The sequence below is a fragment of the Bemisia tabaci genome, chromosome 10 (assembly GCF_918797505.1).
Source record: "Bemisia tabaci chromosome 10, PGI_BMITA_v3".
Taxonomy (NCBI): domain Eukaryota; kingdom Metazoa; phylum Arthropoda; class Insecta; order Hemiptera; family Aleyrodidae; genus Bemisia; species Bemisia tabaci.
The window spans coordinates 17,705,455-17,731,194 of record NC_092802.1 but is presented as its reverse complement, the minus strand read 5'-3'; the positions used below and the strand labels follow the sequence as shown (position 1 = coordinate 17,731,194).

The 25,740-nt window shown below is 41.4% G+C and overlaps 1 protein-coding gene across 1 annotated transcript in view; it reads left to right on the top strand.

Annotated features, from left to right (window-relative positions):
* The window catches only part of LOC109033375 (phenoloxidase-activating factor 2), a 30,007-nt gene extending 4,303 nt beyond the window's left edge, over positions 1-25,704 (top strand). Inside the window, exons 2-6 of the mRNA XM_019045962.2 lie at positions 7,776-8,062; positions 9,861-10,199; positions 14,610-14,878; positions 17,977-18,140; positions 23,109-25,704. Of these exons, the coding sequence (XP_018901507.2) occupies positions 7,776-8,062; positions 9,861-10,199; positions 14,610-14,878; positions 17,977-18,140; positions 23,109-23,309 (1,260 nt within the window). The 3' untranslated portion in view covers positions 23,310-25,704. The remainder of the gene's footprint in view (positions 1-7,775; positions 8,063-9,860; positions 10,200-14,609; positions 14,879-17,976; positions 18,141-23,108) is intronic.
* Positions 25,705-25,740: the final 36 nt, after the last annotated feature.

Sequence of the window (25,740 nt, the reverse complement as noted above, 5' to 3'; positions counted from 1 at the left end):
GTGGCGTGCTTTGCGATAAATCGATTGTTATGTTATTTAAACCCGTGGAAAATGATCGATAAACAGGGTGTTTGCAGCGAACCCCTAAATAATCGATTCTTTACCATAGGTTTAAATGGCAGAACAATCGATATATCGCAAAGCACGCCGCGCCACTGAGCGCCATGCGACATTTAAAAATTTCCGCCGCCATTTTATTAGTTTTCAGAGAAATTTTTGGTCTAATCTGTTTGAAAATTTCACTGAATCTTATTGGCAGCAAAAAAAAAAAAAAAAATTCAGTGAAATTTTCGGACAGCTTCGTCGAGCAATTTTTTGTAAAAAAAATAACATGGCGGCGGAAATTTTTAAACGTCGCATGGCGCCGGTGATCTTTTTGCCGGAGGGTGACGATATGAGCCGAAGCGATCTCCTTTTTTGTACGCTCAAGAGTCTTCGTGAGATAAAATATTCGTGACGGGATCTGTGAGAAGGGACCTTACTTACCAGGAGAAAATTATTCTTAACTTTCTGGAGATGCATAGACGTCTTTAAATATTGGCGTAAGTTTGGCTCTGAAAACTGAGAAAGCTCTGAGTCCTGAAGTTCCGAGACGAAAACTCTTAGCTTGCAGACATACGTGGTTTTGGTTTTATAAAAGGTCAAAGGGAATTTCCTCCGGATAGATAATAAGGTTCCTTTTCACAGATCCGATCACATTCAGTTTGAAGTATATAGGTACGCTTGAATCGAAATCGGTTAGAATAAATCTATTCTTCACTCCTATTTTGCCATGATGAGAAGGAACGCCGTATGAAAATTCGAGAGTTGCCAAATTTTCCTTGATAAAACATATTTTTGACGCAATTTAAGCATATTTTTTATCGGCATTTTCAGATATATAGCGTACAAAATTGTCTGAAAATTTTAGGAAAAAGATTTACAATTTTCCCAGTAAATTCTGTTTTTATCGAAGGAAATTTGGCAACACCTGAGGGCTCATGCGGTATTCTTCCTTAGCACGGCAGTATTAAGGGGAGCCAGACACCCTATCTTCCCAATATTAACGTTTGTACCTTTTTCTCAGGATCTACTGAACAAAAATTACTTCTCTTTTTTTTCTTTTGAACTTTGAACTCTCCTGAACATTTTAACACGGGCTTTTTTTAAAATTTAAAAATTTGAAATTTTGGTGAATTTTTGAAATTTTTTTGCTAGAAATCAAAGAATTTGGACATTTGAAAGCAAATTAAAAAAAATACAGCTCGAAATTTTAGAAAAGCTCGTGATAAAATGTGCAGGAGAGTGCAAGGATTAGAACAAAACAAAGTTTTTGAAAATCGGTTCAGTAGATCCTGAGAAAAAGGTACATGAGTGCTGAAAAATGTAGTTTTCGGGAAATGAGGAATTAAAAAAAAACAGCAAAATCAGTTTTAGTTTAATTAGTAGTGTATTTAGTAAACCTTCCCTCACTAAACCGCGCGTAACTTCAAAACTACTCATCAGATCAAGTAAAACTTAGTCTGAAATTAAACGTGAGGAGCAGGAGATTAAGATCAGCCAGAAAATAAAAAAAACATTTTTTTTCAATTTTCAAGTGGCTGGCTCCCCTTAAGCCATTCAGTTTTTACCCATTGAGCTTATACTGAGCTGCGAGTGTAACAGAAATGCCTAAAGTCACGTTATTAGGAAAAAATGAGCTGATAGTAGTTTTAAATTTAACTGGTCGTAAATTATCCTCCATCAGAAATTGAAAACCGATAAAAAATGTAAAAAAAAAAAATTATTCGTTTAGATATAAAAATCGCAATGAAAGCTTATCTTTGAATTGAGTCTGATGTCGAAATAAACCTTCAAGCCTCTTTTCCTTGACTCAAATTTAATGCATGGCGTGTTTTTCTCAAGTTAGTCCAATTGTGTCCTATACTAACACTAACGGAAGATTAACCAACATCGTTCGTTGCATGGGTAATTTGGACGAATTTTTGCCAAACGGAACTATGTGTATTATGACGTGAGCCCTATCATACATATATCCTTAGGGGTCTCAGGGCTCATGTCTTAATGCATATATTTCCGTTTGGCAGAAATACGTCCATTTCTGCTTCCATTACCACTAACCAGACTTTAATGCGTTAGATTCTCTGATTGTCTTGCGTTTTTGGATAAGGAAAGATAGACGGATGATTTTACACCAAAAATAAGGAAAATTAGTATATAAAAAAGGGTCTAAAGAGTAATATTAAATCAGAGCTCCATTAAGCTTACGTGCAAATTGAAGTCTAACAACCTGAAAACATGCACCCATTAAGTAATGTAAGCGAGATATTTGAGAATAATGAAGCCACTAACACCAATGAATTATGCATTTACTCGGCGCAAAAGCAAAGAATGATTATTTTTCAGTTTTTTTAGATTCAGTTTTTGTACATACGCTTAGCTCCAGTAACAGTTTACGAATATTAACTTCAACAATACGTGAGTACTGTTGCCTATAGTCAGATGCCTATAATCAGTAAAATTATGTGTCTTAAAAGTCCCCTACCCACCGAGGTTTTTTTTTTTTTTTTTTTTCCCTCACAGTAAATTGCTGAGCATTTACATGGATATTCACGAGAGGGCAAAAAAAATTACCAAACTCGTGCGATCAGAAGCATTTTCTGACTGAAAATTTTGAGGAAATAGGATTGACACGGAGAAGTGGGGAGGTATTGAGGGTGAGGTACGCATATTCCTGTTATTTGCCTTCAAATTTCGAGGTAGGCCAAAAAGTCTTCCACGCAGCAGCATTAATATGCCGTGCTGAGGAAAAACACCGTATGAACCTCCAGGCGTTGCCAAATTTCTTTTGGTAAATCACGAATTTTTCGGAAAATTTGTGAATATTTTTCCTCCAATTTTTCAGAGAATTTTGTTCTAGATTTGATTTAAATTCTTTGAAATTTTCAAGGATAAATAGTCATAACTTTTTTCAAAAATAAACATTTTATAAGAGGAAATTTGGCAACACTCGAATGTTCATACGGCGTTTTTCCTTAGCAAAGCAGTAATCCACTCGAGGTTTTGTCGTGAAATCACAACCGGGCTCCAGAGCGGAGGGGCCCGTGCCGCCCCTGACAGACTACTTCGAATTCACGTACAACCCTCGTCTCGTAAGGAAAAGTTGTAAAGAACGTATTTGACTTAGTCTGCATTCAGTTACTCATTTTTTCGGAAGAACGCTCATTTATGAACATTCTTAGTCACCTGAGTTTGATTTTGGAATCTGAAGATCGGCAGTGACAATTTTTGTGTTAGATGGTTGGCTGCCTTTTTGGGCCCCAAGATATCCATACTTCGGCATGTCCGCACTCTCCCTATACAGGGTGTCCCAGGATTAAGTACGAATATTGAAGAAGTCGATTCTTTCGGTCAAAAAAAAAAAAAAACTTGTTCGTGGTTTAACTTTTTTCCCAAAAACGCTTTCCCTCGGGAGCCACCCTCACCCCCTTTGCGCCACCCGCGCTCCATTCAATCCCTGTTATCTCAAAAATGATGAGTCATAGCGAAAAAATGCAAGACATATTTTCTCAGTATTTTTCAACGCTGAGTCTAGTGGTGCCGTCAAAATCAATTTTTGTAGCTAGAAACATTAATTTTCGCCACTTTTAGGTTCGATATCCCCCTAACCCCCCCCCCCCCATTAAAATGAGTTTTCCTTTTTTTGGAGGTCAAAAATGAAAAAACTTTTAAAATTACCCCTAGTTAACAATTTTCATTAACATTGGTTGATAAACATTATCACAGGGTCAAAAAGACGATTTTTTTCTCTCCAACTTTGGGGGGCCGCGGGTGGCCGCCGCGGAAAGTGTATTTTGAAAAAAAGTTACACCACACTTTCTTGACCCAAAGAATTGACGCCGTCAATATTCGCACATAATCCTGGGACACCCTGTATACTGTATAGGTACTCTAGATACAGGCATGCTTTAAATTATTGCACCCGGCTTGGCGGTTCACTTCGCGCGGCCAACTTTGCACTCGCGTCGCTCGCGCCCTGTGGAAGCGTGGCTTGATGAGCGAGGTCAGAGCGCGAACTGACCGGCCTCTCGTCGACGGATAAAGATCGTCAGTGTCAAGGTCCGGTTCCAAAACGGCATCCAGTAGCCGCGGGTGGGGTATCGACCGCACCACAAACACCCAAATCGCCGCGCCAAAATTTCAGCAGCGACAATGTGACGGAGACGTCACAAACTGGTTCTGCCGTGATAGCGAAGAGAGTGTGTCATTTTCGAAATTTAGTTTCCCTCAAAATTCGTCCAATCTCTTTTAGATAAAAGCACTGAAACAGCTAAAACGGCAAAATCATCGTAAATGTATCAAAACGAGACATGTGAGAAAGCCGTAAGTGCGCAAAAAATGACGTAGTCTCAGGCAAGAACGGCAGTAAGTGACAATATTCCTCCAGAGAGCCAATGAAAGCAGTGCTGTCAGGTAAGATGCCGCCCTCTTCTGCCAATTCCTAACCTGAAAATGCGTTTGCTGTATGTCCAAAACGCAACCACGAAAGCACGCAGAATGATAGCACGCACGGCTGTCTTGCCTAACAATAACCCAGCAAAAATGGTATTTTTCATTTTCATGCAATTGAAATGAAATCAGTCGATTTTCAATCATCCAAACTACCTCTAGGAGTCTTTCGGACGATTAGTGGCAATTTGACCAAGAACGGAGCCTACCCTCAATAAAATCCGGTCAGAAGCTTCTGAACCTGGTTTTTTTCTTCAAAACTTTCATTTTTACACCTACTGCTCTATTCGCTATCACGGCAGGGTTGGTGTGCTCCTATGATAAGGAACACAACAGCTGCAGCGTGCGCAAACATTCCCCACTCTACGAGAGGGTATTGCCTCAGAGTTGCTTCAGTATCCTCTAAGTCCCAGCAATGTAATTAGGGAAGGTTGCGGCAACGTTGCGGTAATATTACTCACGATACAGGGAGTAATACTACCTGCGGGATGATCATTTACCCTCTTCATCTATCGACCTAGGTAGATGCGAGGTGTGTATCTAACAGGGTGTCTACCCTGGTAGAAATTGGCAGTAGAATCTGTGTTCCAAAATACCATAGACCTACAGCCGACTGTAAGATTTCCAATACCTTCTATAGCCGGCAACACAATTTCTTATAGCCTTTTATAGCCGATTGCGATTAAGCAACAGCCAGGCGATAAAGTGTATGCTAAACGTTACTAATTACGGATGCTAGGACTTAGTAAGTTTTTGGAATACTGCTCTCTTTTTGGGCCGTAGTACCTATCTTGATTTATTTTGCGAGGGAAGCTCCGTACTTTTGAAGGATGCCTGCCATTCCTAATATGTTGGAGCGCCTTCAATTTCGTATGATACTGTGCAATACCTCTGGTGTGAGATAGTTGCTTCAAGCGCCGTGGTACGCTGCGCGCAGCGCGGCGGGCGGGCAGCCAGCGCGAAACGCGCATTGGCGCCTACAAACCTAACAGGGATACTTCACGCATTGCGCAGTGCGTGAAGTATCCCTGTTAGGTTTGTAGGCGCCAGTGCGCCGCCGCTCCGCTTTAAGTTAGGCTCTAATATTTAATCTCCTGGAGTCAGCGTTATTCAACTCATGACTTTGAAATGTTTGCACACTCTGTATGGATTATTCTCATTTTAATTGATGAAAAAAAATATGTAGTAAAGGAAAATATAATGTGCGTTTTGTAAATATTAAGGTGATTCCGTACAAATTATGGATTTACAAAGCACACGAATTTCTACACAATTTCTTATAGCCTTTTATAGCCGATGGCGAAAAAGCAACAGCCAGGCGATAAAGTGTAAAGCCCGGCGACAGGAACTATAGCCCGGCTGTTTAATTTTTTATCGCTTCGTGTAGCCTGGCCGTATGATTTTTTCCACTTTCTACAGCCAGCTATATGATTTTCTGTCGCCTTATTCAGTCGGCTATAAGAACTCCTGTGGTATTTTGAAACGCAACTCCTATCGCCAATTTTTACCAGGGTACTGTGCGGAAAAAGTGCGGATACGTTAAAAAAGCACGGATTTCGCAAAGTAGGTACGGAAGCATGGAAAAGGTACGGATTTTCCGTGAGGAGGTACGGAAATTGGATATTTTTGTGATGAACTTTAAAAGATAGCCTTGGAGGTGCGCAATTTCCGAACACCACCCGGTTCAATTCCCCGTATTTTTCGGTGTGTTCCTTTGCCATTCCATCATTCATTTCTCCCGATTCCGAGTACATTTAAAGACGATTGTGAGATAAGGAAAAAGTAAGGAAAAGAGCGAGGGTAAAGCAAGGATTTTTGAGAATCGCCGAAAAAGGAATTTTCGGGAAAGTAAGGAAAAAGCAAGGAAAATGTATTGAAAAAGCAAGGAATTTTAATGACAGGGCACCAGTAGACACCCTGATCCAAGAGACAGCGTATCAGAGCGAATGCCAATACACTGAAAAAAAAATCTCGGTGTATTTACCAAGAAAAGGGTAAAATTACCAAGAATTCAGGGTTCTATTTGATCCCAGTTTTTCTTGGCAAAATTACCACATATGGAATTGGTAATTTTACCGAGAAATCTCGGAAAAATTATTGACTTTCTCGGTAATTTTACTGGACCTCGGTAAAAACGCCAATATTTTTTATTGACTGAGGTAGAATTACCGAGATAAAATGGCAAAGTTACCGGGAATTGATTACCAATAAAAGTGGTATTCTTACCTGAGAAAAACAGTAAAAATACCGGTTATTAGGTAAGCTTACCAGTCTGTTTGGTAAAATTACCAATAATTGGTAAAAAAAGTGAGATGGTAAAAGTACCAACGGACCTTGGTAAAAACGCCGAAAATTTTTTTTCAGTGTAGATTCGGCTGTAGATCCACTGATAGGTGCGGATCCTCCTGCCCTGAGGTACTGAATTTATGAGCAAATTGAATTTTAGGAAAGTTAAACTTTTGCATGGAATGACCTAGAGAGCTGATTTTCATTTTAAATAAAATTACAGGAGCTAATTGGCTAGCCTAGGAGAGCGGAAATTAAGAAAAAAAAAAAGTCGAATTTGTTGATTTTGAATTCTTAAGAGAAAAGATTTTTTAGAGACCCCTTACAAACGAGCCACGCATTGTTTTTTCCTCCAGGTATTGGTATCAATGACATAATTTTGAATTTTTGGAAGATAACGTCCCCTTTTACAGGGTGGTTTCATGATAACTGGAATAGTTTTGTCGCCGTGACAGACAACACATTTTTCGGTCATATTTTTAGTAGTAATGATAATCACTCGAAATTATTTGCAATAATCTACACAGGGTTACGTATTATAATGTTTTTCAAAGATTTATCACTAAACTTTTCAATTCTAATACATAAATGGCCGAAAATGTGCGGTCTGTTACGCTGAATTTTTACCGCGTAACAGACCGCACATTTTCGGAATTTACTTAATACTAATTGAGAGGTAGAGCAATAAATCATTAGAAAGCGGTATAATACGCAACCCTTTGAAGATTAATGCGCAAAAATTAGAGTGGTTATCATTTCTACTAAAAATATGAGCGGAGAATGAGTTGTCTGTTACGGCGACAAAACTATTCCAGTTATCGTGAAACCACCCTCCAGATCCTGTCACAATACACAACTTCGACAGTTTTTGCACAACTATTAAAGCGACGATCTCTCGACTTTTTGGGCGGTGAGGTTTTGAAATTTACTATCGCCTGTGTAAAAATTGGAGCACACCCAAATATGTAAAAAAGTCCATTTTTCATTTTTTCCCCCTGCAGATGGCGTTAATATACGTACTGGTTTGTATCTCAATGAACGTGCTCCTGGTGACGGGACAAAAGAAGGACGACAGCGTGCATAATAGGGACAACATTGATGACCTCCTTGCCGAGGTATACGGAACTTCATCAACCGAGAGTTCGCTGGGTCAAGATCATAATGGGCAAGATCATAATGGTCAAGATCATAATATGCCCCAACAAGGTTGCGAGTGCGTCCCCTACTACCAGTGCAACGACAAGAACAACACCTTTAACACGGATGGCGTCGATCTTATTGATATCAGGTCAGGCATGCTTTGTTTTATTTCATTTCGTCCACCCTTCCGCCCTTAGGTAACTTAAAGCAGACATAGATACAAATTTTTAAGAGCAGCCCAAGACAATGATAACAGTGGAAAAACAAGGATGAAAAAACGGGGAACAAGGCTAAAAATACACAACTCTTTCTCAGACTCTTTCTCTCAGATCCCGGCCACCACCATGTGGGGCTCAGGTTTTTTATCGTTTTTTCTTTTAAATTTTTATTGTTTCCGACTGAAAAGGACTCAGTTTCGAGTCGAAACGTCTCGGGTTTCATTAATTGTGTATTTTTAGCCTTGTTTCCCGTTTTTCATCCTTGTTTTTCCAGTTTCGAGTCGAAACGTCTCGGGTTTCATTAATTGTGTATTTTTAGCCTTGTTTCCCGTTTTTTCATCCTTGTTTTTCCACTGTTAAAGCAGACATGGGTACTCGCAATGACCCGCCGACAAATGACGTATAATTTCAATGAGTTATAAAAAAATATTTAATTTTTTTTTGCAGTGAGATTAAATTGGCAGGTTTTCACCTCGAAAATTTCTCCAACGCAACGGGATGGGCGTATACTTTCGCGCCTTTCGTATTGCTAGACCAATAAGGAAATCGCGAATCCAGTCCCAGTGGTTTTCCTCATGCATCAATCCCATTTCGTGGAAAGGCCATTTTTTGATTGGCTGACCGCTTCTCAGCGAAATTCGAGCAACCGAGCACCCTATACCCACTTTCATCAAAAGCCACCCTATATCCTTCTCTCCCCCGTACGATCTTCAATCGAGGGGTGTCTCATTTTGTGGATGGGTGTAAAATGAAGGAAGAGTGAGCTAAGTAAGCCGTATGGATTGAAACTAATCAGAGGAATTTAGAACTTTTTGTGGGAATGGGGGAGGGGGGGATAGAGGGGCTCCTCATCAAAGGGATCTGAGACGTCAGAGACAACCAAGACACCAGGGTCACTTTTTAAGGACATTCCCAGGATAGGCCTTGTTTGGAGGTTGGATGTATGAATACGGTCCAAAGAAAAACTTCAGGGCAATGGTGCAACTTGAGAGGGGGCTTGGAGCTTGGGAGGCCATAACACCCTTAATAAATCTACTATTAGCCCTTAAAAAAAAATATTATCTTCGATGAGAAGTACGTTCGTATTATAGCTCCAAATGGACCACTAGACAAGGTACGAATTTAAGCAATCTGATACATGTTTCTTAACCAGAATTTCACGTAAAACACGATTCGCACAACGAAAATTACTGAAACCAACTCCTAACAAAGATATTAACGTTTTTATTTCACATTGGCGCTACAAGGAATTCGAACTGCCCGCTCACAAGAAACTCAAAGCTCTACGCGAGTCAAATCGCGCACTACAACGGTTTCAGCAAGCCTCTCAACCGAGCAATGTTCATTTTCCCACCATGTGTTGTTCAAACTATAAGCAATTTGCTACAGCTGAGCCAAAGCGTCAAGATTGAGGTTGCCAGATTTTTACATCGCAGAGACTGTCACGATAACGTTTAGCGCGCGATGTGAATCACGTAGAGCATTGAGTTTTCATGAGCGGGTGGTTTGAATTCACGCATCAAGAATCATTAAATATCTTCGTAAGGAGTTAATTTCGGTAATTTTCTATGTGCGCATCGTGTTCTACGTGAAATTTTAGGTACGAAACATGTATCAAAATGCTGAAATTCGTACCTTGTCTAGTGGTCCATTGCAAAATGCAGTCCAAATATACCTATAAAATAAAATGTCAGCACTGGCTTCTTCACGATCTTACTTTACCTACAGGATCAGAGACGGGCCGTGCGTGAGCTACATGGACGTCTGCTGCGCGGAGCGGACGGTGGACCCGGAGCACCCGGACGTCCACCCGGTGACGTCGCCGAAGACCCCGACGCACCCGTACGAGCGGAGCGGCTGCGGGCACCGCAACGAGGAGGGCATCGGGTTCCGGATCACGGGGGCGACCAACAACGAGGCCCAGTTCGGCGAGTTCCCGTGGATGGTGGCCATCCTCAAGGAGGAGCCCTGCAACTGCAACTCCAGCCACATGCTCAACGTCTACCAGTGCGGCGGCTCCCTCATCAGCCCCGCCGTTGTCCTCACCGCCGCCCACTGCGTTTACCAGTGAGTGGGAACCTTTTAACGGAGGACTTGCATCGGTGTTCGAAACTCGCAGGCGCCAGCGCGCCTAAAAAATCGGCCATGCCGCCTAAAAAATGCAGGCTCTGCGATTACGCAGCATGGTGTCGACGATTACGGTGTCAACAGACAGTTTTTCTAGGTTTTTGGTGACTCCATGATCATCCGAAAATAAAAAAATTCTGACTCTTATGAAAGATGATCACGGTGTCAACGATCGCACGACGTCAATAAAACTTAAAAGTTCCCCCATAACATCTTTCAACTTTCAAGTCTTGTTTTTCTTGTGTTCTAATCTACTCTAACCAACCGAACGTGACCCAGACCTCTCCTGTGCCCTTAACTTTTAATTTTACCTATAGGGAAGATATACTTTTCTTTGTTGACACCGTGATCGATGACACCATGATCAGGGCCCGTTTTTGCGTTTTACTGCCTGAGCACGACGTCAACAATTGTTGACTCCACGATCAGATTTTAGGTTTGTTGACACCATGATCGTTGACACTATGCAACGTTACCGGCTCTGCGCCAACGTGGCCCTTAAAAATTTCCCCTGAAAATCTGGACTTTCACAGGAAGTCACAAGAAGAAAGAAAAATAAATCTATTTGAGTTGAGAAAACTCGGAATTTTCAGTACTACAAGTGAAAGCTTGATTTTTCTATTCTTCACGATTTCATTCTTACTGCTTCTGTCTTCCCCAAGTTACAGCTACTTACTAGTTCTGTTACGAAAATAGTTTGCGTCTAACTTTTCACTAAATGCGCCGTAATATGTAGGCCTAAAGTCAATTTGGCCCCATAGACAATCTTCAATGGCGCCTAAAAATCGGGCTTGATGCGCCGTATGGCTCCTAAAACTCATAGGTGAGTTTCGAACACTGATTTGCATGCAATTTTTATTGCTTCGTCTGAAAGTGTTTAAAGAGCCGATTGCACAGATTTTTTTAAAAAAAATTTCTGATGCGGGAAACAGTATAAAAATAGATTTAAAAGTGAGGAAATGCACCGCCTGGTGACGTCATCTCTGCCGTGCCAAGGAAAAGCGCCGTATGAACATTTGAGAGTTGCCAAATTTCCCTCGGTAAAATGTGAATTTTTAAGAAAAGTTATGAATATTTCTCCTTGAAATTTTCAAGAACTTTATGTGAAACTGCGAAGAAAATTATTTGAAAAATCAGAAGGAAAATATTCATAAGTTTACCAGGAAATTCGTATTTTATCAAAGGAAATTTGGCAACGCCTGAAGGTTCATACGGTGTTTTTCCTAAGCACGGCGGATCTGGCGGCATTTCCCATTAAAACACACGTATTTTAGGCAGATTAGATCATTTTGTCATATATCTTCTCCACTAATTGTTAAATTCATGAACCAAGGGTATCTTCGTGTTCAGTTCACTCAGTAGTTTCCACTGAAACACGAAATTCATCCAATTTCAGACACCTGCAAATTCTCTATTCACATCATGCATGCGGCAATGGAGGAGGAGGTCTTGCATTCCACAAGGATAGGTATACGATGTAACTCTGTAGCATAGCGTTACGAATTCGTAACAACGTACATTTTGTGTTTTTAAAAATTGAATATCTCCTCTGTGCCATGATTTTGCAAATTTTCATTAGATTTTCCTTTTTTTTTTTTTTGAATGGCTGATTCTCAAAGATTTAAAATTTCGAAACAAAATTTGGGACTCTGTTTCTTATGCAAGTTACGTTACAAAATAGATGAGCGTTTCTCAAAATCTGAGACCCACGATTAATTCCTGTCAAAGAGCGTTAAGATTTTGCGAGAAACTCGAGGGTGCCATTGGTTTTTTTTTCTTAGACGAACATCTAGGCCAACAAAAAGCTTGTCTTCTTTCTTTCTTTTTTTTGAAAAAAAAAAAAAAAAAATTAAAAATAATAAAGATGCATCATTGATCACACGAGCATATTTTGTGGCCAGACCCAAGTAGCACTTTTCAACAGGGTATTCGAAATTTTTTGGGGTAAACTCAACACTATCATAACATCTCCAGCGCTGAAAATGAAGACTTTTGACGTTGAATCGAATTGAAAACACTCGGTTAGCCTTCGATAGCACGGTTAGGCAACTAAACACTCGCGGCCATAATCTACATGGTAGATGTAGGTGCAGGTTACGTTGTTTCCATCTCTGGGCACTAAATGTGCTCGTACCATGATGCCTCCTTTTTCTTAAAAAAGGAAAGGGCGAGAACGATGACGATTCCGTTGCCGCTGACGTCACTGGCGCTTTATAATAGATTGATTTAGTGGCTACGTCATTCGATATAATATCGGACCGTTAGTTCTTTAAACAAACGCGGAACCTTGTATCTGTTTCTTTCGCCATGGTGTTAAAATGCGTCCAAGTGTTTCTTACAATCGAAAGTTCTCGTTTTTAATGAATCTTTAATGGAGATGTTGTATGTGTGAATGAGGGATTTGCGATTTGACCATTGATTCTTTGGTAAAAGTTCGCGAGAAACACGATGGTGCCACTGGTTTTCTCTGAAATCAACCCCCAAGCTCAAAAAAAGCTCTCAAAGTGAGGACAAAATGGAGGGGATATCCCACCCTACCCTGAGAGTCCACCTCTACATCAAAACAAACTCTCCATGCAAAGATAGGGAGCAAATACATTAGCAGTGATGCCGTGTTTTCAGTTTTGGAGTCCCCAGATAAAGTGGCAACCCTGCTAATGTATTTGCTCCCTATCTTTGCATGGAGAGTTTGTTTTGATGTAGAGGTGGACTCTTAGGGTAGGGTGGGATATCCCCTCCATTTTGGCCTCAATTTGAGAGCTTTTTTAGAGCTTGGGAGTTGATTTCAGAGAAAACCAGTGGCACCATCGTGTTTCTCGCGAACTTTTACATAAGAATCAGCAGTCAAATTGCAAATCCCTCACAAATGCAACATCTTCATTGATTAAGGACCGGACAATGACTAAATTTTAAAAATGTAACACAATTATCTCATGAAGAATTCGTACATGAGGTTATGGTAGTTTTTTTTTTTTTTTTTTTGTTTGAACCAAGAGTTCGGTATTATGTCGAATGACGTAATCAATAAATCAGTCTATTTGCGTGCATTCTTACAGCCCTCGACCAAAGAGCACCCACTTTCTTTCCAATCTGCACGGAGAAAAAAAAACTTCGTGCATGGGACCTGAGGTTGAGGTCATACGGATCTCTGAAGTTTCCTGATCACGCATCCGAAAACTTGAGGTCGAGCTGCCGAAGTTCGGGTCAGACATCGAGGCACTTCGGTATGTACCGGAGTATTTCAGATGTGTGACCCGAATCCTTCGGTATACATCGAAGTACTTCAGATATCTGACCCGAACTTCGGCAGTTGGACTTCAAGTTTTTAGATACGTGATCCGGAAACTTATGAGATTCATATGACCTCACGCACGAAGTCCCTGGTAAAAATTGGCGAAAAGAGCTATGTTTCCAAATACCATAGGAGTTCTTACAGCCGACTGAAGAAGGCGATAGAAAATCATATAGCTGGCTGTAGAAAGTGGAAAAAATCATACGGCCGGGCTACACGAAGCGATAAAAAATTGTACAGCCGGGCTATAGTTCCTATCGCCGGGCTTTACACTTACTCGCCTGGCTGTTGCTTTTTAGCCATCGGCTATAAAAGGCCATAAGAAATTGTGTAGAAATTCGTGTGCTTTGTAAATCCTTAAGTTTGCACGGAATCACCTTATTATTTACAAAACGCACATTATATTTTCCTTTATTACTACAAATTTTTTTTTCATCAATTAAAATGAGAATAATCCATACAGAGTGTGCAAACAGAGCGACGGCGCGGCGCACTGGCGCGGCGCCTACAAACCTAACAGGGATACTTCACGCATTGCGCAATGCGTGAAGTATCCCTGTTAGGTTTGTAGGCGCCAATGCGCGTTTCGCGCACTCTGCCCGCCCGCCGCGCCGCAGCGTACCACAGCGCTTGAAGTAACTATTTCACACCAGAGGTATTGCACAGTATCATGCGATATTAAAGGCGCTCCAACATATTAGGAATGGCAAGTATCCTTCAAAGGTATGGAGCTTTCCTCGCCAAATAAATCAAGAGAAAAGCCCAAAAAGAGAGCGGTAGTTCAAAAACTCACTAAGTCCTAGCATCCGTAATTAGTAACGTTTAGCATACACTTTATCGCCAGGCTGTTGCTTAGTCGCCATCGGCTATAAAAGGCTATAAGAGATTGTGTTGCCGGCTATAGAAGCTACTGGAAGTCTTACAGCCGGCTGTAGGTCTATGGTATTTTGGAACACATATTTTACTGCCTATTTTTACCAGGGTTTTTTTTCTCTGTGAGTCTCCGGTTCCAATTAGTAGAAATACGTCCACGTGTGAATAAGTGTTTCTTTTGAAAGGAAACAAGCGGAGTCGCTGAAAATTCGCGCGGGTGAATGGGACACACAGACGAAGAGTGAACTTTTCCCTCACTACGACCGCCGCGTGCGGAACATAATCCTCCACGAGCAGTACTACGCCGGCGCCCTCCACAACGACGTGGCTCTCCTCATCCTGGACGAGCCCCTCGAGTATAAGGAGAACATCGACGTCACGTGCCTACCTCACCAGGACGAGAGCTTCGACGAGCACGACTGCTTCGCCACCGGCTGGGGCAAAGATGTATTCGGTAAGTCACTCGGATTAAGTTCAGAGACAAGAGACCCTCCACTCGCCTCGTAAGCCCTGGATAGACGATCAAATTCCGAACCAATTCCGATCAAAGTAGACATGCTGATGACTGATGGTCATCATCTACCATCAAATTTTGACGGGCTGCACGTATAGGCCTGCATAGACGATCAAATTTCCGAACCAATTCCGGTCAAAGTAGCATCAAAGTGTCGGGAGTCATCAGTCTGAAACTCATTAATTTGCTTCATTTTAAAATGAAAACTTGGCAGAAATGTTTCCTGTGGCAGGAAATGATGAATGGTGTTACTCCGGTCTGATCTTACTTGGAACAAAAATGTGCGGCCCGTCAAAATTTGATGGTAGATGGTGACCACCAGTCATCAGCATTCAGCATGTCTACTTTGATCGGAATTGGTTCGGAATTTGATCGTCTATCCAGGGCCATTTGTTCAAAGTAAGATCAGAATGGAGTGCCACCACTCATCATTTCCTGCCAGAGGAAACATTTCTACCAAGTTTTCATTTCAAAATGAAGCAAATTAATGATGACTGATGACTCCCGACACTTTGATGCTACTTGATCGGAATTGGTTCGGGAATTTGATCGTTTATCCAGGGCTTTAGCGACAGGTAAAAGCTTTTACTTTCGGGGACTCAACAATTCCGTATGGACAATTATAAAGGAGCAACGATCCGGTAATCCAGAATTGCGCGAAAGGTCTAAGAAAATATTTAAGGATTAAGCGAAAAAGGCATAAGGATTGCGCGAATAGAAACCTTAACGTCTGCTACATGAATGCGCGAATTTCAAAATGAAGTTAATTTAAGGTAGAAGTTTGGCAAAGCAGGAAACAATTGGAATATAAAAGCATTATTATGTTACGCTAGTTTAGGTTAGTTTGTTGACAACTCATCAATGTCTTACCCTCTGATGATAAATGAAGTGATATGATTGAATATTGGTCGATGGTACACAGAACTTCCCTAACTTTTCTCGAAAACAAATATTTAATCGGGAGAAACGAGGCAACGTTGAAATGCTTATGCAGCGTCAAAATAAAACATGGACCTTTTAAGTTCTATTATTCGATGCCGCGATTATTGTAACGGGAGATCGAATATTCGCGCCGACCAGTGGAGCTGGCGATAAATATATTAGCGCCTGCAAGACTGTAGGAATACCTCACGCATTGCGCCGAACAGTGCGGTCGGCGTCAGCCCATATCAGCGCCTACAAGATTGTATGAATACTTCTCGCATTGCGTCAAACGCAGTGCAGTCGGTAAGTTGGCCTGAAACGCATATTAGCGCCTACAAGAATGTAAAGGAATGCTGTTGGGCTGAGAATCATCATTTTTGACTTTCTGCTCAAGTTTTTACCATCATTACAGAGAAAATATGCATCCTCATTGTAATGATTCAAAAATTCAGATGATATTTAATTTTGTTTTGATTACATTGAAAGAAAATAGAACGAACGAAAACATCGCGTTGAAATTTTCGATACTCTTACTTGAGATCATTCAGGGAAATTCGCGGAAACTTTTCAGAAAAACTGTGGGTAGCTTTTAAAAACATATGTTAGAAACAATACATGAAAGTGGTGCATAACGTTGCAATCCGAGATACATTATACGCTTTCTTTCGGGTGCACCCGTCGGGTTTTGAATCCATTCATCTCTTAAAAAACTTAAACATGGCTGTTCTACGGCTTTTGACGTGTAGTTTTTTCCTGTAATTGGCGGCCAGAAGCCCCTAATTCACTTTTTAAATATCTACGAAAGCTCTCTGGGCCATTCGTGTTGCGAGGGCTATCCATCGAAGAGAGACATACCCGTAAGTGAGGAGGGAATGAACAGTCTTCTGCGATGTAGTTATCTACCACGAACTACCAAGGTTGCCAGATTAACACCTCCTCGTTGAATATTGAATATTCGCGCAAACATGTGAGTTTTCAGTACTAAAGAAATTCGCGCAATCCTATGCATATCCAATAAGGTAAAAGAGGGGGCATTCGCGCAATTCTATCGCAGCCGCAACGATCACACCTCTTATTTCGGCTGTTGACCTACCTACATGCTGGGTGACGAGCTTCGGGTGACGTCATGAGCCAAACAAGTTCCCCAAACTTCGGCTCGTTTGCTAAACGAAACCGCCAACACGTTGTTCACTATCAACCAAATAGGTGGGTCACCATTGCCGAGGTACTATAGTGGAGGGTCTCTTGTCTCCGCTTACGTACCTACCTATTCTTCTAGACCGAGTGTATAGATCCATGTGAAAACGTAACATGTCCGGAAAGGTCAAAAAACCTTGCACGGAAAACTGTAACTCATTATGTCAGTGTAACCCCCCCCCCCCCCCCCCCCCCTTCGGGGGAAACACAGAAAATCTATAAAAAGCGCTAGACACAGTCAAATTTCAAGCAAGCATTTTCAGCCCTTTAGCCTTTTCATCCAAGCCGTTATCCTTGGCTTGACCCCTCCCGCCCTAGTTCCTTATTGCATAAAGCTGTCCAAATTAAGCTAATCCATGTCTGGAAGTGTTTAAATCATCCATCACCAATGAAGATGTTGCATGTGTGAGGGATTTGCGATTTGACTGTTGTTTCTTATGTAAAAGTTCGCGAGAAACATGATGGTGCCACTGGTTTTCTCTGAAATCAACTCCCAAGCTCAAAAAAAGCTCTCAAAGTGAGGCCAAAATGGAGGGGATATCCCGCCCTACCCTGAGAGTCCACCTCTACATCAAAACAAACTCTCCATGCAAAGATTGGGAGCAAATACATTAGCAGGGTTGCCGTGTTTTCAGTTTTGGAGTCCCCAAATAAAGTGGCAGCCCTGTCAATGCATTTGCTCCCTATCTTTGCATGGAGATTTTGTTTTGATGTAGAGGTGGACTCTGAGGGTAGGGTGGGATATCCCCTCCATTTTGGCCTCACTTTGAGAGCTTTTTTTGAGCTTGGGAGATGATTTCAGAGAAAACCAGTGGCACCATAGTGTTTCTCGCGAACTTTTACATAAGAATCAATGGTCAAATCGCAAATCCCTCACAACATGCAATATCTCCATTCACTATTTTCATGTTTTTCAGGCAAAGAGGGAAAATACCAGGTGATCTTGAAGAAGGTGCAGCTCCCAACAGTGCACCGAACCCAGTGCCAAGCAGCTCTGAGAGAAACGAGACTTGGAGCACACTTTAAACTTCATGAAAGTTTCATCTGCGCCGGAGGAGAGCGAGGAAAAGACACTTGCAAGGTATGCTTATTTTTTGAAAAGTCATTCAAGATCGATTTTCTTAAACTTGGGTGCCGTTACGTGGTTTGGCTATACGAATTTACTCTCGGGACGTTTCAAAACTGTCTGTAATACCTGCATTCTGAGAACAGAGATTTAAGGTGATTCGATGGACGCCATATTTTGTGTCAGAGCGGCATGCGATATATCGCATCGATTGGTTCCAATTTTTCAGCTACTCGTCATTTTTCTCCAATTTTGAGATCGCAATTCTGTTGTCAGGAGACTAAAGCACTCACTTACCAATTTTAACAAAGAAATTCAACGTAATAAAGGCGTGGTTTTTTTTTAGAGAGAAAATGTCGCATTCGAGTGCAGTTTCGATATCAGTATCGAATGCGATGTTTTCTCTCTGAAAAAACCACGCCTTTATTACGTTGAATTTCTTTGTTAAAATTGGTCTCCTGACAACAGAATTGCGATCTCAAAATTGGAGAAAAATGACGAGTAGCTGAAAAAATGGAACCAATCGATGCTATATATCGCATGCCGTTCTGACACAAAATATGGCGTCCATCGAATCACCTTAAGGTCTCAATCTTCCATATTCACAATGAAAACCAGGTCGACGCTGAAACTCCCAAACTACCTACGCATCTCCTTTTCGGTGTTTGAAAATCTCTCCCCCCCCCCATGTAAGTCACTCCTTTAAGTGAGATCAAATCGACATCATTACTTGAAGTTTTCGCAGAATTTTCTTCGCTCAGAGAAAAAAAGTCATAGCAGTTTTTGAGAATTGTCGTTGCGAAGTTTTCCATTTAAGAAAAAAGGCATGACAGGAAGTCTGCAACATCGCAACCCGAGAAATACCCACGTGATTTGAAAGTTTCACCGTCGACATGTATGGGAATACTAAAAAAAAAAAATCTCGGTGTATTTACTAAGAAAATGGTAAAATTACCAAGAATTCAGGGTTCTATTTGGTCCCAGTTTTTTCTTGGTAAAATTACCATTTATGGAACTGGTAATTTTACCGAGAAATCTCGGTAAAATTATTGCACTTTCTCGGTAATTTTACTGGGCCTTGGTAAAAACGCCAATATTTTTTATCGACTGTGGTAGAATTACCGAGATAAAATGGCAAAGTTACCGGGAATTGATTAGGTACCAATACAAGTGGTATTCTCACCTGAAAAAACAGTAAAAATACCGGTTTTTAGGTAAGCTTACCAGTCTGTCTTGGTAAAATTACCAATAATTGGTAAAAAAGTGAGATGGTAAAGGTACCACCGGACCTTGGTAAAAACGCCGAGAATTTTTTTTCAGTGAACTCCCGAGGGAAAGGAGCTGTTAAAGGAGCGACTAATTGTAAGAGCACTGCCTCAAGTATAGACGCCGGCAGAGAATTCGAATGTTGCCAAATTTCCTCTCAGTAAATATCTATTTTTGAGGAAAGTTAAGAATATTTTTCATCGAAATTTTCGGACTTTTACGAGTAGATTAGGAGAGTAAAGCCTTAAAAAATCGGAAGAGAATTATTCGGAAATTTCCCTGAAAATTCGTTATTTTTCAAAGGAAATTTGGGAACGTCTCACAGTGGACAGGGCCGAACTTAGGGGGTGGCCACATGGGCCGCGGCCCATGGCGGCAAATTTAGGGGGCGGCAAATGTTGTAACTTTTTCAAACGTAGGTATCAAGAGAAAAATCTGATTCAGAAAAAAAATTACAAACGAGAAAAGGCGAAAAAAATCTCTCATTTCCTGAGAGTTCAAGTATAGTAATTTCTAATTCGTTCGTCTTTCGGTGATACAAGAAACAGCGCCTTTCATTAGTCTAGTTGAGAGAGAAACCAAACACGTAATTTGGCCTGGAGTGGCGCGGCGCAGAGAGCAATGACGATGGGGACTTGAGATGGGAAGGAGAAGCCCTCGGCGCGCCGGTCAGCATGAAACACATTTTAGCGCCTTCTAGACTCCATGAATACTTCACGCATTGCGTTCAACGTAGTGCGGTCAGTAGCGGTTGGCGTGAAACTCGCGGTGCCTATAAGACTGCATGGATACTTCATGCATTGCGTCAAATGTAGTGCGGTCAGCTGCGGTTGGCGTGAAACGCATAGCGCCAAACACAGTAGTGCGGTTAGCGCGGTGGCGGGAATTAAAATCATTCCACCACATTCATGTTTATTTTTTCATAATTTTTATCTTATAAGAGAAAAGCCTCGTCCACACAGAGATAGGTTTACGGAACTTAGTTTTCGCGCAAAGCACTGCGAACTTTTGTTAGTGTTGACAGAGCTTTCACGAAAAATGTGCCCCACACGAGCAAACGCGTCTTATGCACCCCTCCTCCTCCCGCTCGTTCACTTGATGGTTCCCTGCTAAAAATGATGAGTAGGCTATTCAGAATTCGCCGACTCACATGAGTAGAATTTCCTACTTATATGAGTAGAAATCCTACTCATATCACTAGAATATTCTACTCATAAGAGTAGAAAAGTTCAACTCATGTGAATTCAATTTTTTTCATTTATCAGAAGTGGTGTTTTTGACCAGGACGCACCGACAATACATGTAACTTTGAAAAATAAGAACATTTTGTGCTAGTAATTTTTTTGACGCGGTGACTAGTTTCTGAGATATTGGACACGGTAGATTCAACGCCGAACTCATGTGAGTTGAAAGATCTAGTCATATGAGTTGGAATCCTGGTCATATGAGTCGGCGAAAAGTGAATAGAGAAATTCTGCTCATATGAGTTAAATTCTATTCATTTAAGTTGAAGTTCTATTCACATGAGTTGAAATTCTATTCATATGAATTGAAATTCTATTCATATGACTTTGATTTTCTACTCATTTGTACTCACCATTTTTAGCAGGGTTTGTATCGATGTTTCAAAATGAATGAGAAGGGGCGGCAAAATACAGGCGGTCAATGGGCGGCAAGTAGGTAAATCCGGCCCTGACAGTGGATCGAGTCAATCAGAGAGGTTGGACATGAAATTTTTGACTAAAATTGCAAAATTTGACGTTTATCTCCTTACATTTTAAAACTCAAGAGGTGCTCAGAGCAGACAATTTCACGAGGAAACCAATAAAACCACTTTTGGAACCTCAACTTTTTTACCCACAGAGTTATAAGCGTTTAAAGTTTTCAATTTTTGTCCGACCTCTCCTATTGACTCAATCCACTATGCGTATGGTGGCTTTTACGCAGTGGCGTGGCGTGAATTGCGATAAATCGATTGTTAAGACATTTAAACCTATGAAGAAGGATCGATAAACAGGGTGTTCGCAGCGAACACCTTAACAATCGATTCTTCACCATAGCTTCAAATGGAGAAATATCGATAATCGATCATTCACGCCACGCCACTGCTTTTACGGCGTTTTTCCCTCGCAGAGTATGCGACCTCGGAGTGCTGAACGGAAGAAACAATTGAACGCCTTCAATCTTTTGCTTATGCAATACAGATAGCTCCGGAGCAGTAACAGTTACCTGCACCTAAATTATACCACGAAGAGGAGACTTGTAGAGTGGAGCTTTGCGGGATTTTCCTGCCCGGAAAACTAACAGGAGACACTACTTTAGGGAGCGGGCCATCAAAGCCCGTCGAGGCGAGCTTCAGTAGCCGGCCCCAAAAAAGACGAAAGAAGGGAAAACTAGGTGATTGAAGTGGTCATCTGGCCTGCTAGCCGGTCCAATTCACTCACACAGGAAAAAACAAGGAGAACTACCATCCCAAAAGGGTAGCTTTCGCCGACATCGGTTGGTCCAGTGGTTAGCGCAACTGATCACAGACCTAGATGTCCCGGGTTCGAATCCCGGCCTCGGTGGCAAGATTTGATGGTCTCAGATCTTGTCACCGTGGAGTGGCATGGATGTTTCTCTTCGTTTCTTCCTTTGTACTTCTGTTTCTACTGTTGTTGTAATCTTCCCATCATTTAGCGGTGGCTGTTTGTCTACACGACTAAGGCCAATGAACTATACCTAGAGTGCGCAAGCTCTCAAAAAAAAAAAAAAAAAAAAAAAAAAAAAAAAAGGGTAGCTTTCCAAAAAATACATCTCACGGAGAAACCACGAAAACCCGACGCGAAGAAGTTGAAGAGAAGGTCTCGATACAGGATCAAATTACCGAACCAATTACCATCAAAGTGTCGAGAGTCATCAGTCTTAAAATCATTACTTGGACGTATTTCTGTCAAACGGACCTAAGCACCATAGGGTGAGGAAGGTAGAGGGGGGCTTGGATTGGCGGCGAAACCGGACGTCCGGCTCATTCCGTCCTATCCTCGCAATGCTTTTCCGCGGCGCTTAGGTCCGTTCGACAGAACGCGCTATCCGGCATTCTAAATTCCTCAAAAGGAACTCAAATTGGCGCTTAGTTCCGTTTGACAGAAATACGTCCACTTGGCTTAGTTTTAAAATGAAAACTTGGCAGAAATGTTTCGTGCGGCAGGAAAAGATGAATGGCGGTGGCATTTCATTCTGATCAAAATTTGACGGGCCGTCCAATTTTAAACGTTGCATGGTGACCATCAGTCATCAACTGGTCTACTTTGATCAGAATTTGATCGTGTATCCAGACCAAGAGAAGATCGAACAGAGGGGGGCCCCGATATTGGAAGTTACGGCCTCGTCCACCAGCGGGCCGATTATTGAAATTGATAGACAAAGCTATAGACAAAGAAGACATAGGGATTATGAAGCGATCCTATTGGTTGAAATGCGTGGTTCTTATAGACTAAGGGAGAAAATGATGGACTAACTGTCGGGTTTCTCGTGGGTTGCCGTTAGTTTGTCCATTACCCACTGCCTTTGTCCATTGCAACCACCAGCTTTCACCAATAGGGTCCCTCCATACCCTTTTGTCATCTTTGTCTGTAGCTTTATTTATACATTTCAATAATCCGCTAGAAGCGGGAAATTTGATTCGGCGGTCAGCTCGGTCAGCTCACACTACAGCTTTATTTTTCCTTGTTTTAGGGAGACGGTGGTAGCCCTCTGGTGTGCCCGATCCGGTCCCGGCCGGGGTACTACGCGCAAGCCGGAATCGTTGCTTGGGGCATCGGCTGCGGCGAGGACGGCACTCCTGGTGTCTACGTCAACGTCGCCAAATTCCGAAACTGGATCGATAACAAAATCGAACAGCACCACTTGGACACCTCCGCGTACTCTTACTCGTAACATCCTCACAAACAAGAAGGGGTATAATCCCAAACAACGACATCAACGTCGAAAATGAACGAAAATTAGGGCCTGTCCTGGATAGATACATGAGACCCTCCACTGGCCTCTTGGCGACAGGCGGAAGCTTTTCCTTCCGGGGATTCAACACTTCCTCATGGACAATTATAAGGGAGCAACAGACATCACTCTTTTTTCGGCTGCTGATCTATCTACACGGTGGATGATGAGCTTAGGGTGACGTCATGAGCCAAACAAGTTTCCCAAACTTTGGTTCGTTTGCAAAACGGAACTGCCAACCGTTGTTCACAATCAACCAAGTAGATAGGTCAACAGTTGAATGCTGAAGTCCTGAAAATAAAAGCTTCCATCATTGCCAAGATACTAGTGGAGGGTCTCAGGTCTCTGGTCCTGGTAAAAATTGGCTATGGGAGCTGCGTCTCAAAATACCATAGGAGTACTTACAGCCGGCTATAGAAAGCAATAGAAAATTTTATAGCAGGCTAAAGAAAGCGAAAAAAATCGTACAACCAGACTGTGCGAAGCGATGAACAATTATACAGCCAGGCTAGAGTTTCTATCTTCTGGCTGTAGCTTTATCGCCATCGGCTATAATTATAGCTTAAGCTTCTATCGCCGGCTGGCGGTCTATGGTACTTTGGAACATAGATCCTGTAGCCGATTTTTACCGAGGTAGAGGTACCCTGCCGTACTGAGGAGAAATGCCGAAAGGAGCGTTTGAATGTTATAATTTTTTTTTAATGATTGATGATTACCTGGAAATTTATTTTTGGAAGACGATACAATATTATTATTAGGACTGCATTTTGCAATTCGGAACTATAAATTCTGGCCCGACTTAAAAACCACGTATGTGCCAATAGTTTCCCTATGCACAAAAGTGTTTTTTTCAGATGAGCCAGAATTTATGGTTCCAAATTGCAAAATGCAGTCCATTTGAAACTGTTAAACACATCAGGTTGGATTTGACCGATTTAACCAAAATCAACCTAACTACACTCCACAATCCACGCTGCCTAATGGACCTGTTGTAAGCTGCGGGGATTTGCGAATTAATAACTAACTCCAATGGCAAACACAAAAAGAACGATGGCACTACTAAAAAATCTTTAAATCATCTCCTAAACACAGAAAAAGCTGTTTTAGGAACCGAACCAATCACAGGTCATTTTTACGCGGGAGCGGATGCGGTACACCCGAGACGTCACAGTACATGACAAACCTGAAACCTGGTCTCTTCATCAAGCGGTTACTGCCAATTCCTCATGGAGAAATACATTAGTAACGATGAAGAAACAGAGACCAGGTTTGTCATGTCCTGTGACGTCACAAACAGTGGCGTGGCGTGGCGTGAATTACGATGTATCGATTGTTGTGCCATTTAAACTCATGGAAAAGGATCGATAAACAGGGTGTTCGCAGCGAACACCTTTATAATCGATTCTGTTCCATAGGTTTAAATGGCACGGCAATCGATATATCGCAATTCACGCCACGCCACTAGTCACGAAAGTACCTACCGGGTCCGTTCCCGAGTAAAAGTGGCAGTATTGAAAATCTGAATTTTGGGACGTTTATAGGTTGATTTTTTGGGGGTCCACGGTGGTCAAAAAACTCCAAGAAAATTCCTGTGATATCATAGTTTTGTGGTATCTGTGGATCCTTAGCTCTTTTGGTACAAGCAATAAAAAAATATGTTCGACATGCCTGTTTGTTTTCAAGTTCTGTTTTTTTTTAAACACAGAACCAAATGATATGACGCCTTGCAAGTTATTGTGAATTTCCTCTAAATTATAAGAGATATAGGCGCTCTATAAATTTTACAACTGGATCTTGATTAGTGTTCTCTTAAAAAATAAAGCATGAGCAAAAACCAAGCAAGGTTTGAGAAGCTTAGGCTGTTTCTCGCTAAATCCTTCCCATAATCAAGAAAATTAATTTTTATTGGGAGACGCTTGAAGAAACGTCCAAATGCTCACGAGGCGTCCTTTCTTAGCACAACATCAACTGTAAGAGGAACTGAGACTGTTGAAGTAAATCTGCACACTGAAAAATACATAAACTTTGAAATTTTGGAAAAATTTTTTGCGGATAAAAGTTCGCTTATAATTAATGTAAATTTGGATTTTTACTGGTTCAACTGATTTTTCTGTCTTGGAAGAATACATTCAAGATGACTGCCATAAAACGTCTCTTCCAAGAGGACAGATGTGTTTAAAAAGCAAGGTGACACATTACAGCGATCCAAAAATTTTGACTGTGCTATTCTTAAAATTTAGAGTGAATTGAGAAATTTACTCTTGATCAGTTCTCTACCTATTGAAATTAAGATACAATACAATGATGTTTATTTATAATAAATCCTTCAAAATCATTTACTATGCGAGTCCTAATTTTTCCCACTCATTAG